Source organism: Cajanus cajan, chromosome 3, assembly GCF_000230855.2.
Source record: "Cajanus cajan strain Asha chromosome 3, NIPB_CcT2T_4, whole genome shotgun sequence".
Lineage (NCBI taxonomy): Eukaryota > Viridiplantae > Streptophyta > Magnoliopsida > Fabales > Fabaceae > Cajanus > Cajanus cajan.
In genome coordinates, this window is record NC_138519.1 from 8,530,234 (window position 1) to 8,551,350 (window position 21,117).

General features: G+C 28.3%; 2 protein-coding genes across 2 annotated transcripts; one reads left to right on the plus strand and one right to left on the minus strand.

The window, feature by feature from the left end:
• The first annotated feature begins 2,745 nt into the window (after positions 1 to 2,745).
• On the plus strand, positions 2,746 to 12,697 carry LOC109816187 (PH, RCC1 and FYVE domains-containing protein 1). Its single transcript, XM_029274941.2, has 5 exons — positions 2,746 to 3,915; positions 4,852 to 6,961; positions 7,048 to 7,194; positions 7,725 to 8,617; positions 12,541 to 12,697. Exons 2-5 carry the CDS (start codon positions 5,039 to 5,041, stop codon positions 12,695 to 12,697), a joined length of 3,120 nt encoding a protein of 1,039 aa, XP_029130774.1. The 5' UTR covers positions 2,746 to 3,915; positions 4,852 to 5,038.
• A 4,353-nt stretch (positions 12,698 to 17,050) lies between these two features.
• Positions 17,051 to 19,256, minus strand: LOC109816184 (protein LURP-one-related 15). Its single transcript, XM_020381081.3, has 3 exons — positions 18,900 to 19,256; positions 18,154 to 18,381; positions 17,051 to 17,468 (listed from the first exon to the last, which is right to left on the minus strand). Exons 1-3 carry the CDS (start codon positions 19,113 to 19,115, stop codon positions 17,322 to 17,324), a joined length of 591 nt encoding a protein of 196 aa, XP_020236670.1. The 5' UTR covers positions 19,116 to 19,256; the 3' UTR covers positions 17,051 to 17,321.
• Between the last annotated feature and the right edge of the window lie 1,861 nt (positions 19,257 to 21,117).

Below are 21,117 nucleotides of genomic sequence, written 5' to 3' on the forward strand. Positions count from 1 at the left end.
TGAATGTTGTCGCTAAATATTAGTTAAAATTAGTGACGAAATTCTATTTGGTCGCTAAATATTAGTTAAAAATAGCGACGAAATTGAATTAAGTCGCTAAATATTAGTTAGAATTAGTGATAAAATTTAATTCGGTCGCTAAGGATTAGTTAAAATTAGCAACGAAACTGAATTCGGTCGCTAAATATTAGTTAAAATTAGCGACGAAATTCTATTTGGTCACTAAATAAAACTTAAAAAAATTTATAAATTGCTTAAAAGTGATGATAATATTGTTGTTGAGTATCAATCCCATTTTTTTAAGAGCAAAACATTAATTTATAATAAAAAAAATGTTTATATGCACTCCTACATAATTAATACCAATAGTTATTTATGTGAAAAAATATTTAGAGGTTTTTTTTTACGATTGGATTTTTAGACATTTTTTTAATTAGAGTATATGAATTTTTTTTAAATTTCTTATTTATTTTGATCCATATTTATAATATATATTTCTAACTTATGATAACTTTATTTTTAAATAAATTTTTATATTTAAATTTTATTGATAGAAGAGATGTGATATCTTAAGGAAAAAAGAATTATAAAATTGATTAGTATAAATTTATTTTCTTAACTATTAGTATTTCTTTATTGTTATGTGATAAAATTGATTATTTTAAATTATTTAACTAGAATCTTATTAATAATTTACTATATGATTTTGATATTTTTGTATAACTAATATCTGGTTTTAAACTTGATATGAAAATATTATGATATAACTAGATAAGATTTTAAATTAATATTTTATTAATGGTTGATAATTAGAAAATAAAACAAGGATAAATATATTTTTTTGAATTTTATATCTTAGATTTAAGATGAATAAATATATTAATTTAATTCATAATTTATTTAAAATGTTAAAATTTAATTTATAAAAAAAATATTTTAAAAGAGAAGGGTTATAATAACATCGGTGTAACTTTTACTAAGTATTACATCGCTCAATAACTTTATATTAAATGTGAATTTTATAAATTCAACCATTAGATTGAAAGTTTTTTACTCTTAGATCATATATACAAAATTTTATATGAATTCAATAAGATAATTTGATACTTCATTCTTGTAAAACAAAATTGACGTAATATATACATTTTAAATAAAATATGAGCACTTTGATTACTTTCAAGTTGTTGTTACATCGCTCAATAACTTTATATTAAATGTAAATTTTATAAATTCAACCATTAGATTGAAAGTTTTTTACTCTTAGATCATATACAAAATTTTATATGAATTCAATAAGATAATTTGATACTTCATTCTTGTAAAACAAAATTGACGTAATATATACATTTTAAATAAAATATAAGCACTTTGATTACTTTCAAGTTGTTGTTCAATTTTAACAAAACTTGATATAAACATATAATTAAAGTGATATGAACTTTCAATCTAACGGTTGGATTTACCAAATTCACATTTATTATAAAGTTATTGAGTGGTGTAATACTTAGTAAAAGTTATATCAGTGTTATTATAACCCTTCTCATTTTTAAATATATAAATTATTACTTAAACTTTTAAATTTATAATAAATAATTTAAATTGTATCATAAAATTAATTTTAAATAGAAATAAGTAGATTGTTAATTATAAAAGTAAGTATATATATATAAATAAAGATTAATTAAATATAATATAATTATTATTATTAGTAATATAATTATTATATATTTATAATGGTTCGGATACACCAAAATGATAAGGATCCAAAGATAATATAAGTATGAGATTTGAGAGTTGAGGATGACTTAAATGAATTAATTTGTACTACTTATATTAATAACATGCATTTGCTTTTCGGAACTTTATCTCATCAGAATTTCACAGTTAAGCATGCTTGACTTGGAGGGTGACCTTCTGGGAAGTTTCCAGAAATTGTGTAATTAAGGACAAAACATGCTAAAAAGTTAAGTATTGTGAAATAAAATCCTTAAGAGACCAAATATGAGTGATTTGTAACGACCAAATTTGCGATGTCTATAAAATTTAATGAAATAAAAAATAAATATTTAGCGACCAATTTATTCGGTCACTAATTTGGTCTCATACACTTCAGCGATCAAAATCATTGTAACCATTTTGTGACTGAAATTTTCGGTCGCTAAACAACGACCGAAAATTTTTTCATCGCTAAATAGCTTAGTGACCAGGGTTTTAGCGACTGATTAAATTCGATCGTTAATTCCGTCGCTAAGATAAATAGCGACCAATTTTGATGGTCGCTAAATTGCATATTTTTTTGCAGTGTATCATTGATGGTAGAGTCTCGGTTAAGATGTCCTTCATAAGGATGATGCTCTGTTGGTGCTACTGGCTAAGGGTGTAGAGGGGCTCGTATTTACGAGTTCTGATGGAAACAAATGGATTATATAGATGAAGCAAAATCTCGGTTGCTGCTGAACATGCGTGTAAGATCTACATGTGCATGGTCTATAATGTTGAACATGTAGCAAAGTTTCGCATTATAATTGTGTAGGGTCTATCATTGTTTTTGGATTTTGTATACCATCGGTACTAAACTTTCCTTTGTTAGTTAGGCTGCTATTTACCATAGTGTAGACGTGTGGGAACCTTGCGATGACACCTCTCATGGGGCAACTACGTGAGTCTTAATTTATTGCCACGAAACTCATGGCGTGACACTTACGAGGTGAGGCAGCTGGATTGTGTGCAACGTGCAAAGGAATCATATGGTATAAAGTTTGGTTTGGTTAACGTGGTCGAGCCTCAAGTCATGCGTATATGAGGATATGTTGGCAGCAGGACATAAGATACAAATAAACACACGGGGTTGGTGTAATGCTTGGTATATGATGTGGGACAATTTATGTAGTGGTAATTATCTGTGTGAAAGTTGTAATTGGTAATTAATTTAGTTATTTAAATTAAGCCCAATTTTAATAGTCGCACAATCTTATATATGTGTTATGGTACCAGTATATAATATATATATAACCTTAAAATTATGATTATTTCAATTTAATGAAACCCAAGCATTTCATATATTTTCTTTTTTATTAATTAAAATTATTCTATTACTTATCATGAATATTCTAATATATTTCAATTGAATTAAAGCATATACGAGTACCTATGTTTCTTCTAAATAAATGAAGTACTTAATTTTTTATTTTTTCAAATACCCTTTTATGAATGGATTTTTTTTTGTTGGAAAACTTATATTGTTTTTTTGGGTAATCAAGCGATGATTGTTCTATATACCAAAATAAAAGTTTACAAATATCACATTATTAAAATAGGAATGATTTTTGTTATTATTTTTGTGTATACTTGTGTGGTTTTTATATTTTAGTCGATAGACTTGATGGCCACATGTTAGAGTTGTGCCAAATATTTAATCTCTTTTATTTATTTATTTATTTGCAGGGTAGTTTGAAATCTGACCATTACTTTCCTCTTGTTTCGCATCATCTTTTCTTTCTTTAATGCATATGTAATTCTTCCGATGGCTTCTTCGACAAACACAATTTTGTTCAAAAATCTAGACACTCATTGTTACAACTTCATAACCCTTTTTCAAAATTTGACCATAAATCTATCATTTTATTTGTGGCATGATTGTTTGTTCTTAGATACCTATGCCAAGTTAATTCCAGGAGCTTTGAAGATTCGTATCTTGTCCCTTTCACCATTTTTCATCAAGATATTATTGGAGTTATATTTTTTTTTTGCGAGGTTAGAGTAAAAAAAATATTAAAGATCTATGAAGACGGGGGCACAAGAATCCATGTGATGTTGTTGTTGTCCCTTGAGTTTCGTCTTTTCACAGTTTCCTTGCTATTTTTTTCAAATGAAGAATGGTGCAAATGTGGAAATCATGGGCATGATATTCAACAAGTTAGTTTCCCCAAAGCTATCTTTGTATTTTGACACTTGCTATTATGTGAAGAATTTCTTACGTACTAGATTATTTCTTATATATAAAGTTAATTGGATGACACAAAATTTCAATTGATATTACTACATGTTTTGTATTTGATTAAATAATGATGCATTACGGTAAGAGTAGATAAAAATGATACATTCATTTGGGTAGTCATCTTTTGAAAACAATTTGTATTATATAGGTTAAGTTATATGAAATTGTAATCATTTATGTAACTTGATATTTATATAGTTGGCTTAAATTGTTTAGTTTCTGGTAAAATGAAAACAAGAAAAACTTTGCATTGCCGCTGAAAATAGATTTATAAGATGATGTGAAAGTAATTTTGAAAGTTTATTGCTTGGTCATTATATGCTAGATGAGACTCATGGTCATATTAACACTCTCTTAAATATACTTATATTTGTTGTAACAATTTTTTAGCTTGTTTTCAAAAGATTTTTTTCCTAACAAAATATGATTAACTATAGTTCTCACTTGTTTACAATAACAAGGTATGATTGCTTGATTTGGTAAAAAGAATTAACCCTCACCATGTATTTAAATTTATCATTTTAGTTTAAAATTTTAATCTAGTTACGTTTTCTTATTTATTTATAAAGGTGGCAAAATACAAATAGCACACTTTTTTTATACTCTTTATTGTTCGGAGAAATCCTATATTGACCCCACAAATGAAAGTTCTAATTATTTAGTGATTTCTACATGAAATTTCACTTCATAAAAGTACTTTGTTAATGTAAGTTCAACTTAACAATCTAATAGGCATTATATACAGGCATAACGCCTATTAGGTAATCAACCAATGATTTTAAGATTTTGCATTTGCATGAATTTCTTTTATTAAATGCAAGTTTTTTATATAAATTTTCTAATTTGTTTAACAGGGACATTGAGCAACAAATACTTGTGTCCAAGCCTATATTTACTAGATCGATTCAAAATGATTTTCCTTTGGCTACAATGCTAGAGTATACTTTGAGCATCGTTCCTTGTAAGGACTTTGTTGATTCAATTCCTAGTGAGTTCCCATTATATCTGGCATGTTCATGAGTGTGGTTAGAACGTGCAAACATGCAATCGAAAACAAATGTTGGAGATGGTTTTCGAGTAAGTGTCTCAAGTACACCTAGCAATTCCAGTGGTGGATCTGAAAAAGATGAAATATATTCATTTCGTGATGTTTATATATGGGGAGAGGTTTTTACAAATGGGGTTTCGCTTGATGGGATTGGAACTCAAATCCCTTCCAAGGAAAATGTACTGATTCCTAAGCCTTTAGAATCAAATGTTGTTCTTGATGTTTCGCACATTGCAACTGGTGTCCAACACATTGCTATGGTAACTAGACAAGGACAAGTGTTTACTTGGGGAAAAGAATCAGGGGGAAGACTTGGTCATGGAATTGATAAAGACTTTAACAATCCTCGTCTAGTTGAATTTCTAAAAGATACTAATTTTGAATTTGTTACATGCGGAGAGTATCATACATGTGCTATATCTAAGTCTTATGAACTTTATACGTGGGGTGATGGAACACACAATATTGGACTTCTTGGCCATGGTTACGAGGTTAGCCATTGGATACCAAAAATGGTTAATGGTCCTTTGGAAGGACTTCAAGTTGTGTCTGTTGCATGTGGCTCATGGCATTCAGCATTGACAACCTCAAATGGAAAACTTTTTACCTTTGGTGACGGGGCATTTGGTGTCTTGGGTCATGGAGATCGAGAAAGTGTGTTGTATCCAAGGGAGGTACAACTATTAAATGGGTTAAAAGCTATGAAGGTTGCATGTGGAGTTTGGCACACAGCTGCTATTATAGAGGTTGCATTTCAATCTAGTTCAAATACTTCACCATGGAAGCTCTTCACATGGGGTGATGGTGACAAATATCGTTTAGGTCATGGAAACAAGGAAACATACCTTCAACCTACCCGTGTTTCTTCACTCATGGAATATAATTTTCACAAAGTAGCATGTGGGAACACAATGACTGTTGCTCTTACTACATCTGGTCATGTTTTTACCATGGGAGGCACAGAAAATGGACAATTAGGAAATCCTTTGTCGATTGGAAAAATGCCTACCCTAGTCCAAGATAAGTTGCTTGGAGAGTTTGTTGATGAATTATCATGTGGGGCACATCATGTTGCTATCTTAACAACAAAAGGTGAACTATATACATGGGGAATGGGTGCTAATGGAAGATTGGGACATGGAGACGTAGAAGATAGGAAATCTCCTACATTGGTTGTTGCCTTGAAAGATAGGCAAATAAAAAATATATCATGTGGTTTTAATTTTACATCATGTATATGCATCCATAAGTGGGTCTCTACAACTGATAAATCTGATTGCTCTAGTTGTCGACAAGCATTTGGGCTAAAAAGAAAAGGGCATAATTGTCACAATTGTGGATTAGTCTTTTGTCATGCTTGTAGTTCAAAAAAGGCATTGAAAACTGCAATGAGTCTAACACCAGAAAAACCTCACCGTGTGTGTGATAATTGTTATGTTAAGCTTAAAATTGTAAATGATAATGGTGCTTCACAGTTAGATAAAAATGCTACTCATTCTCATTATTCTATAAATAGAAAGGAAATATCTAACCAAGAAACAATAAGGTCTACAGGAACTCTCTTGTCTATCATCACTGAACCAGTGAAATACCTTGAGATAAAGAATACAATTCTTGAAAGTAAAAGTTATACTACTTCCTTTGTACGAGCTTCTCAAGTTCCATCTCTTGTACAATTGAAAGATATTATATTTCCAAGTTCACTTAGTTCTACATATAGTGTTTTAAGGCCTACAATACCTCCCAATCCGTTACAAACTTCACCACCACCTACCACTTTGGTGCCCATATCCACACACACAAGAAGTCAAAGCCCAATACGTGCTTCCATTCCTAGATTTTCTGGAAGTCTTAGTGATAGTTTAAAAAGGACAAATGAACTTTTGAGTCAAGAAGTTTCAAAGTTGCAGAAACAAGTAAATTTACAACAAATCATGTCCTTTGATTTTGCAAAAATATATTTTGTCTTCATTAGCAAGTTTATGAATATTTCTTTATATAGATTCAGAGTTTGAAGAAAAGAAATGACATGCAAGACATGGAAATTAAGAAGCTTAACAAAAAGTCTACAGAAGCTATTGCCTTAGCTGCAGTGGAATCTTCTAATCATAGAGTAACAAAAGATTTTGTTGAATCTACTGTATACCAGGTATCTACATTCTATATTTTTATACCAAATAACATATTATTAAAATATTTTCATTTGAAATTAACTAAAAATGGAATAAAAAATTATGAAAATATGACAAAGTTAAGATATATAACATTTCAATGTTGCTACTAAACTAGAGACAAATGGTTTGAGTAAAATCATAATTGGCTTGCATTAACATTTTAAGCTTAATCATTTAGAATAAGAAATTATTAACATTGTATAAAATAAAATCTAGGAAGCTAGTAAAGATTTTTTTTCTTTGTTATCACAACAATGCTTCAATGAATTTATGCTTTCTTCTCATTATTTTATCAATTTTTTTTTGTATAAGGTAACGTGTTAGACATATTACTCTTTTTTGAGTTTGTAGTATATACCTAATATTTCAAAACATTTGTCACCAATTTTCCTTTCAATTTATGGCAAATGGAATAATATTACCTATAGGATAAAGATAAAGTAGAAAAAAGTTATAAATTTATTCAACTAAAGTATTTAGATTTATTGTTTTTGGCTTTATTCAGTTGAAAGAAATGATTGAGAAGTTTCCACAAGAAACTACAGAAAGTAAAAATTTCAAATCTGTGCTTACTCAAGTTGAAGACTTTCTGAAAGAAAATTTAGAATGTAAAGCATCTTCTTCACCACCAAAGTTGGGGTCTATGAAGCAAAATGCACCAGATATATCTGCACCAAGTAGTGACTTCTCCAAACTACAAATAGATAGACTTGAAGAAAATGTGGATGTTACAAAAGTTGATCCTTGTTTGAATAAAGGAAATTTCCTTAATGAAAGTGAAAAATCAATGTTAGATCCTAAACAACAAAATGTATGTGATCTACCTACCTTAAATAGTGGCTTTTCCAAACTACAAAAATATAAACTAGAAGAACAAACAGATGGTATAGGAGGTAATCAATGTCAAGATGAAGGAAATTTTGTTGAAGAAAATAATAAATCAGAGTTAGAGTCCAAACAACAAAATAAACCATCTTCAAATGTTAGCACTTCTGAAATGCAAGAACACAAACTAGAAGAGTATGCCATAGAAGTTGACCCTTACCAAGATAAATGGAATTTACTAGAAGAAAGTAATACACCTAATATGCTTGCCTTAATTAGTGATGTTTCTGAATTACTAAAGGATAGACTAGAAGAGAATGTTGAGGTTACAAGAGTTGATCAGTCCCAAGTTGAAGGATATGTCCTTCAAGAAAGTAATGGTTCAAGATCGTTGGAGTTTTCAAGTGGAATAATGCCTCCACAGAACTTACATAATTGTTCAAGATCATTGGACTCCTCAAGATTTGAGAGACAAGGAGAAATACAAGTTATTGAAAAATTTGAACATGGTGTTTACGTGACACTCGTGTTACGATCTGATGGTATCAAAATTTTTAAACAAGTCAAATTCAAGTAAGTCTTATGTTTCAATTTACTTTTAGTTTGATTTGGTATTTGGATTTGAAATAATTGCCTCAATTTTGTAAAATTGGTGATACTTACAGATTTAACATAGGGCTATTTTTCTTCCATTATTAAGAATATATATATATATATATATATATATATATATATATATATATATATATATATATATATATATATATATATATATAAACACTCACACAAAGACGGGATCTATTGATACTAAATATAAGTCTAAAAATTTACACCAAATTTTATATTTTTAATAACTTTTTCTATAATTGAAATTTAATCAATTCAATAGTTGTCCATCACATTACTTTATTTTAACATATAATATGATACTAAAATATGTGTAAATATTTATTATTGGATAATGTATCTATAAAATTCAAAATCATGTAAAATTTGATATTCATGATCTTGAATATAACATCACACAATTCAATGGTTTGATTGACTAAATTTGCATTATACAAAAAATTATTAAAAGCATAAGATTTGGTGTAAGTTTTTAGACTTACATTTGGTGTCAAGAATCTAAATTCACACACACACACACACACACACACACACACACACATATATATATATATATATATATATATATATATATATATATATATATATATATATATATATATATATATATATATATATATATAAACACACACATAGTAAGAGAGAAAGGAGGGGGAGGGATCCACTTGTTCTAAGAACAAGTCTTGGAATACTTATTCCAACTGTTGAATTAAAAGTTCTTCATGCATAGATCAAATGTACAAATTTTTAAAAAAATTAAAAATTGTTTGATACTCCATTACATTAATGATGGATAATCATAAAAACGTTTTATATGTTGATTTTAAATCTATATAAAGAAATATTATATAATTTTCAATTTTATAAGAAATTTGTAAATTGGATCTATGCATTAAGAAATTTCAATCTAATGGTTAAATCATTAAAATTGGATGTAAAACACAAGTTATTAAGTGAAAGAAGTCTATTAAACTTACTCTTAGAGTAAGTGGATCTCTTCTTGTACACATACATAGAAGGATTAAATTACACTCGTGTAACTTTAACAACTATTATATTCTTCAATAACTTTGAATTCAATGTTATTTTCTCAAATTTCATTCTTAGATTGAAAATTCATTTTACTTAGATCACATTTACAAAATTTTATATTAATTGAAAAGTATTAAATATCTCATTCATATAAATCAAAATTGATGTAATATATGTTTTTGAAAATATACTAAATTTTGAATAGTTTGATTATCCTTTTATTGTTATACAATTTTAACAAGATTTGTTATACACATTTAAGTTAATACAAAGTGTGTATATATATATATATATATATATATATATATATATATATATATATATATATATAAGACGGTTATAAGAATACCGGTGTAACTTTTACTATGTATTACACCGCTTTATAACTTTATATTAAATGTGAATTTTGTAAATTCAACTGTTAGATTGAAAGTTCTTTACTCTTAGATCATAAATACAAAATTTTATATTAATCTAAGATGATTTGATACTTCATTCTTATAAAACAAAATTGACATAATATATACATTTCAAAATATATTAATATATGAACATTTTGAATACCTTCAAGTTGTTGTTCAATTTTAACAAAATTTAATATAAACATATAAAATGATATGAACTTTCAAACTAACGGTTGGATTTACAAAATTCACATTTAATATGAAGTTATTGAGGGGTATAATACTTAATAAAAATTACACTAGTATTATTATAACCCTTCTTATATATATATAAAAAGAGACAAGAAGAATTCACTTACTCCAAGAGTAAGTCTTATAAACATACTTCACTCAATAATTCTTGTTTTACATCAAATTCTTAATACATAAATCAAATATGCAACTTTTTTTTTTAAATTTTAAAAATCATATAATATTTCATTATATAAATTCAAATCAACGTTTAAAGTTTTTTTTATGATTATATGTTAATTTGAATTAATGAAATAAAATATTATATAGTTTTCAAAAATTTTAAAAAATTTATAAACTTTATCTATGCGTTAAGAACTTTTAATTTGATGGTTGGATCATTGAAATTTGATATAAAATGTGTGTTATTGAATAGAGGAAGCTTACCAAAACTTACTCTTAGAACAAGTGGATCCCATACATAAATGCACATACATACACATATAGACACACATACCTTCAACCATACTATCATTCATGGAAAATTGTTAGACAAGTAGCCTCATATAACTTAAGAGAGGGGGGGGGGGGAGGAGGGTGAATTAAGTTTTCCAACTTTTCCTCTTATAAAATTTTTCGAATTACTTTCATATAAATTCAATTCCTTAGATAAATTTATATGTAAAGAATGAAGATACACACTACTTAAACACAATCAAATGAATGAATAAAAGAGTAAGGAGAAGGAATTGTAAACTCATTTTATATTGGTTCGGCCAATCCTGCTTACGTTCAGTCCTCAAGTCTCCAACTTGAGATTTCACTATTCTTATAAACCTTACAAGACTTGAGTCCTCCAACACCTTGGAACTTCCCTTCCTTGTGTTGAGATTCAAAACCACCTAGGAGAAAAACACTTTCTCCTTTATATATTGAATGATAGATTGAGTTTTTCATAATAACTCTCTTGAAGAGTAGATATTATAATATGAAGATCCTTAAAGAACTCTTAAGAATTTGCAAGTAATTATGGCCAAGAAGTTTTTGTCATTGTTTTTCACATTTTAGTTCGTTAACCTCTTTAAGGAAAAATCATTTATATCTATAGATAAAAAATCCCATGGTTGTATCCTTTTATGAAAAGATGTAACTATTTGAATTCTTTCTGAAAAGATAACTGTAATCGATTACAAAGGTTTGGTAATCAATTACAACGGTTATAAATTTGAAATAATTGAAATGTTGTATCTTAGTATTCAAATTTTGAAGTTCTCTCTTCTGGTAATCGATTATAAGGGCTGGTAATCAATTATCAGAACATATTGTTGCATTGTTTCAAAAACTTTTATGTAGAAAACTTCATATTAATAATTTATTTCACAAATCTCTTTTAAGAAATTATTTGAACTATTCTTTAAAGCTTTTGTTAAGTCTCTTGAAAACATTTTTACTTATTTTCAAAAGATTTAAAACTTGCTTAAATTTAAAGAGATTAATTTGAGGTTTCTGAAAACTTATTCTTAAGACCAAGCATACTTACAATTTTAAAAGATTCTTTTACATTTTTAGCTAAGTTGTCAAGACTTATCTATGTACACTTGAGATCTTGTTCTTGCATCAACTTGTTTTAGCTCAACCTTATTTCTTCTTTAATGCTTTAAAATCACTTTAGCATCATCAAAACTTTTGTGCATAATTTCTTCCACAAAAATGTACATATCTATGTAAAATAAATTTAAAAGAAATTTTTTAAAAATTATAATACTATGGGTGGAACAAGAATACTCCTTCACAAGTGCTTTTATTAAATTACTATATAAAAATGAAAAAGGTTATACATTTTATTTATTTATTAAATTAATTTTAACTTTGTATTTTGATTACATAAGAAGTTATAATTTAAAGGAGTATAAAACTATTTAATTGATTTGATCATTGTTTTTTCTTTATTTTATTTATTGTTAGATAGAATCATTAAAAATGACTTGCATCTAATTAACTTACTTGAAGATGCAAATTTAAACATAATATATTGACATTATTCAGTTAATATGATTTTAATTATAATAAAAAATTATAATCATTAATGTTTTATCTAGATTATTTTTTCTAAACATTTCCGTTAGTTTTTTTTTTTTTTTTGCTTTAACATTTTTTATTTTATTTTAATATTTTTCCTATTATTTTATCATTTGGATGCAGTAAACGATGGTTCACTAAAAGTCAAGCAGAAGAATGGTGGAACCAAAATAAAGGTAGAGTACTTAGGAAATATTGTCCAACACATCAAAAATTATCAATTGGAACTTCTAATGTCACATCACTTGTTAAAGAAATTATTGAGACATATCCTCCCTAAAAATATTCTTTCAAAAGGTTTCTCTTTAGTTTGACTAAATGAATTGATATAGAAGGATTATCTATCTACCATGTGCAAAAGAAACACATTTTTTGGCGTGCTAATAAGAAATATAGTATTTTACAACTTAATATGGATATAATCATGTATTAAATGAGGATACAAATTATAAGATTAAAGAATGACAATTATATGAAGGAAAATAAATACATGATTTAAAAAAATATTAAAAAAATATCTTTTCGATCAAAATTATAATAACAACATTAAGGTTTAAAGCTTTCATGTATTCTACCACAATTTCTTACCACTAGGTCAATTCTAATAGTTCAAAATCAAAAAATCTTATATCATAAAAACTTATATAAAAATATTGTAATACATTTTATGCAAAATTCAAAAATAAATACAAACAATATGTCAAGTAATTTTTTTTAACATTTTTTTTAACATCTAAACACATCATTATTAGAAAGAACTCAAATAAGTACTTTTTCTTTAATCTTTTGAACACCTACAAACATCCTTAATATAAAGAATCAAACTAAAATTGTGATACCTTCTAACTCTCAAGTATTTATGAATAATTAATAATATTATTAAAAAAAATTGTAATAAAAAATAACAAAAAATTTATCAAGACATTTTGCAAAATGTAAAGGTTTCCGTAATTGTCCATACATCCTTACTTTAACTAGAAAATATTATAAAGCGAGAATAAATAAATAGTTGTCACTCCAAAGATTGTACAAATATTTTAAAACCAAATATAATCGAAATGTAAAATGACATATATGAATCCAAAATATATAACTAAAAATTCAGGCACTAATGTTACATCTTATTAGAGTCAAGCACCCAAAACAGAGGCTTAAGCCTTTCCACTAGCATCAACATTAAGATGATCTTCACATGTAAGTGACATTTAACCAACATACAAAATAAAAAAATAAAATAAGGAATGAGATGTATCTTACTTATGTTGTCTGTGTAAAAGAAAGGCCAATCAACAAACAAACATATCAATTACAATAAATAATATCACATTAATTGTAAATTAAGCATATCCAAGATATTAATTATGTTATGTATTGTGTCTCAAACATCTAATGCTAGTATGGATGTGACACCATCTCAAATTTAAACTCTCATATAAAGTAGCCTACGAATGCATGTATGTTAGTAAAACAACCTAATCCAAACAGTTGACATGTGCCAAATAGTTTCAACTAAGGTGATATCTACTAGTGACTCATTAGGATTAGAAAGTCATCCTAAAGTACTCCATCATTCATCATGAGCAATATGGAGATCCCAAACCAAGTAGACCCCAAGTTCCATATATGAAGATTCTTAATGTGACCTCAATAGTGTAGAATTCACCTTTAATACCTCAAAACTAAGTTTTATGCATAGGATGCATGTCTCGTACAAGTGTGTTCACATGCGATTCATAACATCTATTAACTTATAAATTCATGTCCCACGTCTCAATACTCACGTCTCATATTTCAATTGTTCTTATATCTCAATTATTCATGTAAAAGTAAGGCCAAGTTCTTGTTCTTAATTCTCAAATATCACAACTCACTCTTTAATGAACTTATGATTAACATAAAGTATATATCTCACACTTAGTACCACAAGTATAAAGTGTAATTGTTGGTCTCTATGGCTCTCACACGTAACACATATCAACTCATGCTTTGCATTAAAACTAATATTGCTCATTGTTGTCATGGTACCTATTGAAAGACTCATTATAGCTTAGTGCCTAAAAGTGTAGAAAATTAACATGAAATGATACTTAGCGAGGTAGGGCTCGCTCAACATCCATAATGCCAAAGAAATAAAGACAAGCCATGTACCTTTAGGAGTCTCGAACTTAATTTCAACTCGTAAAAACCTGTAACTGATATTAAATCCCACACAGTGGCATAATTAAAATTAAATGAAACACTCTTAAAATCAATTGTTATACAACCAATTTTTATAGCCCCTAGCTATGAGAGTATCTTCCTATTTTAGTTGTACAACAACCAATTTAGAAAGACTACTTTTAAAATCAATTATTCAAATAATTAATTTTAAAAGGACTTTTTTACATTGGGTTGTATAACAACCTATTATGCATCAGGGGTTAACACATATATGCAAACGCACACACACGTCTCCACAATAGCAAAATATTGTCATTTTGAGCCTAACCAATGGAGATAATTGTGTGTATATAAATTCATATTCATCCTTTTAATTTGTTTGAATAATGTGAGATTTTTCTTGTATCCCAACAATCCTCCCCTCAAATAAAGGACTATGGTTTACTCTCCCTTGCAATGAAAGTTATCAGTCTATGAGTATATTAAATGATGGCCTATAAAGCTCAGTCATGCTCTAAGTACGTGTACCACCACTCCATCATGTTAACTCATGATGATGGGACATGCCTCCTCACCTTGATGTTACTGGGAAGACTCTCTTACACATATGAATTCATCGTTAGGAAGACTTTTGATACAAAGAATCTTATACCCAGATTCACCTGCCAACTCCATCATACTCATTGAGTCGATCACCTAGTCAAAGGGGGGTTTCACACACATACAAACATATCTCTATAATGGTAAGATATTGTCTACTTTGGGTTTATGCCCTCATGTTTTGTTTTTGGACATCACCCAAAAGGTGTCTTTCCAATGGAGACAATTGTGTACATATGAACTCATGTCCATTCTCTTGTTTGAACAATGTGGGACTTTGCTTGCATACAACAATCCCTTTCTCAAACAGAGGACCATGGTTTACCCTCCCTTGTAGCGAAAGCTATCAGTCCACGAGTACCCGATGGTGGCCCACAAAGTTTAGTTACACTCTATGTACTTGCACCACCACTCCATCATGTTAACTCATGATAACAAGACATATCTCATAACCCTCATGTTACTAGAAATACTCTCTTCTACATATGGACCCACTATTAGGAAGACTTTCAATACAAGGGATCTTATATATCCAGATCCACTTACTAACTTCATTATACTCATTGAGTTGGTCACTTGGTCAAACCAATAATTTTGATACCACTTGTTGTGCACCAAGGGGTTTCACACACACACACATGTCTTCATATTGGTATGATATTGTCCGCTTTAGGTTTAACTTCTCACGGTTTTGCTTTTAGATATCACTCAAATGGCCTCTAACTAATGAAGACAATTACAACACAACTAAATTTAGAAAGGCAATTAAAATGGCTCCCTTCGTTCTTCACCCTTTCACTTTGTGTTTTCATTTTCGCGAAACTCTTTTTCTTTCTCGTGCTTTCTTTTCTCTCATTGTTTTACCACCGCCATCCAATCCTTGTTGTCCATGTCATCATAGTCCATGTGTCACTTGTGCTCTCCCTTGCACTCTTATTCACGCTCTCTCTTGCTTTCTCTCTCCCACTGTTGTGCCACTACCATTGTCCCTATTGGTAAGTGTTTCTCTCATTGTCGTCCTTGTTGGTCCTCTTGGTTGTATACTTGGTTGTTGTAGAAGTGATTGAATATGGTTTTGGGTTAAATTAATTGGTTGTTTGGGGTTTGGGTTTGAGTTTGGTTTTTTGGCTTTTGAAATATATACTTGTTAGGTGTTTGATATTTTTGTCCAATGAACAACATGGTGTTACTCCGTGAGAAAATTGCAGAGGGGTGGAAGAAGAAGGAGAAGAAGAAGGGAATGGTGGGATTGTCAAAGAAGATGCAAAACTTTTAAAATCGGTTATACGCTTTTAAAAGTACAATTTTAAATATTATTGATTTTAAAAGTGTACTTTTAAAATCGATTCTCCCTCAATTTAAAAAATTCAGACCTACAAAATTGATTCTTTTAAAATTTGTTGTATAAAATAACTAGTTTTAAAAGTCTTTTTTCCACTATAGTATACAACATAAGATAAAGTTTTGTTTTGTTGCAAAAATGTTTAGACAAAGTAAACTTTAATAAAGCTTTTTATCACGCATAATCCCACATAATCTTGAGTGTTATTAGTTTTGGTATGTGTAACAGTCTGGACACATCAGAATGAGAGGAATCGAAAAATTGTACGAGTATGAAATTGTGCAGTTGATGATGACTTAAAAGAATTAATTTGTATTATATCTATATATACCAATAAGATCTATCTACTTTTCAGTAACACATCCCTAAGAAGTCCATTTATAGTATGTAAATCAAATAATACAATGTAAACAAAAGTTCCTTTTCATAAAGATATATAATAACATATAAGTTATCATGTTTGTATATCCATCATTTGAGTCTCTAACAATTATTCCAATATTTACATATTCTATTTGACCTATCAACAAATATGCAAGGATACATTTTATTCTTGTTTTGAATAATAACAATGAAATTATCCAATAAAATAGTTAGGATTCTCACAAGAAGATGACATTCTTTGTTAGAAATTAATAAAAAGGATATCAAAATTTTCTAGAATATAAAATATACAACATTAAAACCAAATACAGGACGGCCAAACGTAGAAACCGTTCTCTATGTCGTAGATTTTGTCTTAAATGAACATCTTTATGATAACGAGAGAACCAAAGGAAATTACAAACAAAAAGCTCAATAATCAATTCCGATTTTGACTGTCTTTGTTAATTTCGTCGAGAATCAGAATTAGTGCCACTATGAATGCATAGTCCATGTTTGGATACACCGTAACCATGAAATTATCTTTCCCAAATGCAATGCTTTGAACAGTGTGCTTTTTATGCATCTGCAATTACATCATATTGTACTTGCAAGATTAGAGTTTGAAGCAAGGAAAAAGTAACGTTTGAGATTAATTTTCACAATTAATTAGAAATTATTTTATGTATACTATTAAGGTAATAATCATTATAAATATTAACAAACATCACTGATAACATGCACTTCTTCAATCCATTTGGTTTTAAGTTATTCTACATATATTAAGAAAAATTAATAAATAAATAAAAATAACAATTTTACAAAATTAATCTTATGATTAATTTTCTTTTCTTGATAGGATGACACAATAATGATCATTTTCTAAAGAATATTATGAGATGTATAAATGAAAAATTAATACTACATTAGAAAATTAACATAATACTTATTTTAGGATTTATTTTTTCTTCAACTAGTACAACTGTTATTATGGGATGGAGGGAGTAGTGTATTTTGATTAAATTTTTATCTAAAACTAGTCAAATAATATAGGTAAATAGTAAGTAGTTGTTCCAAATGAAGTTGAATTTGATTATATTTTAAGTAAAGTCTTAAATTTAAGTTTTATGAATAAAATATAATTAAAAAGAGAGACTTCATTAAAGAAGATTAGTCAGATCCTATGATGAAAATTAGTTATTAAAATAACACTACATACTTTGAAGTTTGAACTAATAATTAACATGTTTGAAAAATAAAAGATAACTCACCTGCGCAATAAAGTTGAGAGATTCACCAACATAAACAACACATGATCGATCGAACCAGCTTCCTTTGACCTTAAAGTCACAAACTTCTTCTTTAGTATTATTAGCTAAGAACACATCTAATTTTGTCTTTAGCTGGAAAATGGACGATCGTTTTACACTAAAAATCAAATCTTTCAACTCCATGCTTTCACCACGGAAAACTTGCCACCGATCATGAGCTGTCATCATCTACATAAACAAATTTGAATTGTTTCATAGGATTATTCCAATATGACGGACTTATCTATAAACACAATGCTAAAAAGATAATGAAAAAGAAATATTTATTCAAAGGAATAACATGAACACATCTTTCTAAATAGAAAAACTGAAATAGGAGTATTGTAATTTTAAAATTTAGATAGCCGAACAACAATTTTAATCATCTAAGTTCAAGAAAAACAACATATCCAATCCAAGAAAGTATGTAAGTTTGTTAATTCATATTCTTCAAAATTACCTATTAAAAAAGAATCAAAGTACAACGTAATTAAGTCTTAAGTATTATCAAGATATTGATTCAAGTGAAACTAAATTCAATCCTCTTAAGTAAAATGTTTTGAGTTCAAATTTTACAAATACAAAATACATAATTGAAAGAGGAGATCTAACAAAAAGTGATGGATTAGTTTTTTGAATAGATATTTCACATTAACATGATTAAAAAAATTATAAATAATAAAATACATTAAGATATATGATCAAACCTTCCGGCGAAGGGTGAGGACAGGTTCTCCGGCGGCATCAAGTAAGACACGGTGATCATGGAGGGTCATGAGAGAGGCCTTAAGGTTGAAAACCATTTTGCCATTGACATCGGTGACGGTAAAGCTATCAGCTAACGTCAGGACCTTTCTCACAATTGCTAGGTCGACATTATATGGAGCACAATACTTAGGGTTGACGATACCTTGGTTTTGCATCACTGCAACTTTAAGTTTTCTGAGTAATTGATGGATGTGGATATTATTGACCTTTCTAATTTCTTCCGAAAGTTTTGTGTACTGTGGCTTGTGGGTATGTATTCTTTGATTGATTGAATGATATATACTTGAAATATTGTTATATATAAGTGTGTGACATGAGATATATATATGAAGTGGTCAATGATCAAAGTTTGAAAAAAAATTTGAAAGTGGACAGACAATGTTAAAGTAAAGCCGTGGAGGTAGAGGAATGCCATAGAAGAAGACTTTTTTTTTTTTTTTTGTTATTAAGAAGACGACTAATTCTAGTTTCTTTCTTTTTTAATTAGATTATATTTTTTTTTCTTTGAAATACTCTTGTTTGAAACGAGTAAGATTGCAATATTTTAAATATATATATATTTAATAGAGTTAGATACTCAGAATTAGAATTCAAAATTACTTATTACACTTGAACTCACCCAAGACTGGTATGAAGACCAGTTCAAGTTTAAAGTTGAAACTCTTTTTTGAATATATATTTGAACAAATCCAAAGGAGCAGCGTGGAGACGTTTGTTAACTAGTCTTTATTATTATATGTTAATTGGACTAATTCTGTTATACAATACGGAGTATTGATCCGTAGGTGGACGTTAAATATATTAATTATTCTTTTTGAAGGTTCATGAAGACATTCAAGTTATTGCAAATGATATGAAGAGATTTGTCAACAAAATGTATGTACTTTGCTGACGCTAAAGCTGTGTTCAAGGTTATGCTCTAAAAAATTATAATTAAATAAGTAGGATAATTACAACGATTTTTTTTTTCTAACAATGGCAAACTTTTACACTTGAATCCCCCTTGATTCAATAACTCTCAAAGTTATAAAAGTTCAGAAGAGTAAGTTTGATACATGAAATTAATGTTGTATGTAGTTTAAAAAAATATATAAAACAAATTAAAAAGAATTATAATAGAGAAAGAAGTCGCCAATTTGAGTGCCACTACAACTCCAAACCTTTCACTATTTCCAACAATTTTGCACTAAGTGGATTATTATTACTCGTCGAGCTTGTTAAACTCACTACAAGAAAAACGTAAATTTTTTACGGACATAATTCGTCGGTAAAAAGGAATATTTGTCGGAAAATTTTCAATTTTCAATAGATGCAAATCCATCGAAAAAAAGGGCGTAAAAAAAAACCGTTAGAAATTCTCGACAGATATACCCATCAGTAATTGTTTGAAAATCATTATATGATTCCGACCGATAAATCCATCAAATTTTTTTTTTAATTTTAATAAATTTATTAATACACGCCACTTTTCAGTCTGTTTTGTCTCTATTTGCACAATTTCTAAGAAACTTATCAGAAAGTCACTCATCCCTGTATTACTTCAAGTCAAGGGCAGAGATGAGCCACTAAAACCTTAGAGATTGTAACATCCCGAATTTTCTACTAGTATAATAGGTTAATTATTGTTTATTTTTATATTTATGGAGGTTATTTTCTTATAGATATTTTAATGGATTTTATAGAATGTTTTAAAGGATTTTTAATAATTATTAGTATTTTAATAATGAATATTTATGAAAATTATTGTTGTAATATTTTAATTTTTAGTAATCCAGAACGGGCCGTTCCAAACTACGAAAATGGCCTATAAAAGACTATGTGGGAATGTATGTTGGGTAGTGTGATTGGCCTTCGATCCTATGTTTGTTGTATGCTTATGTATGAGGGGGTTTTCTCAATTGTATCTGTCTCATTTATTGTTCCTCTTGTATGTAATTAATTGTATGATTTGAGATTTTTGTGAGTTCCTACGGGAAACCTTATGAGAAATAGACAAATTTTGCATGTTATCTAAATATAAATGTATAATTTTGAGATCTCTATGGATTCCTATGGGAAACCCTAAGGAAATTTGTAATTTTAACAGGCAAAATGTGAATGTTTTCTGTTTCGCTCTCTGATTTCTCTATCGTGTTCCTTGTTGAATGAGATGAATGA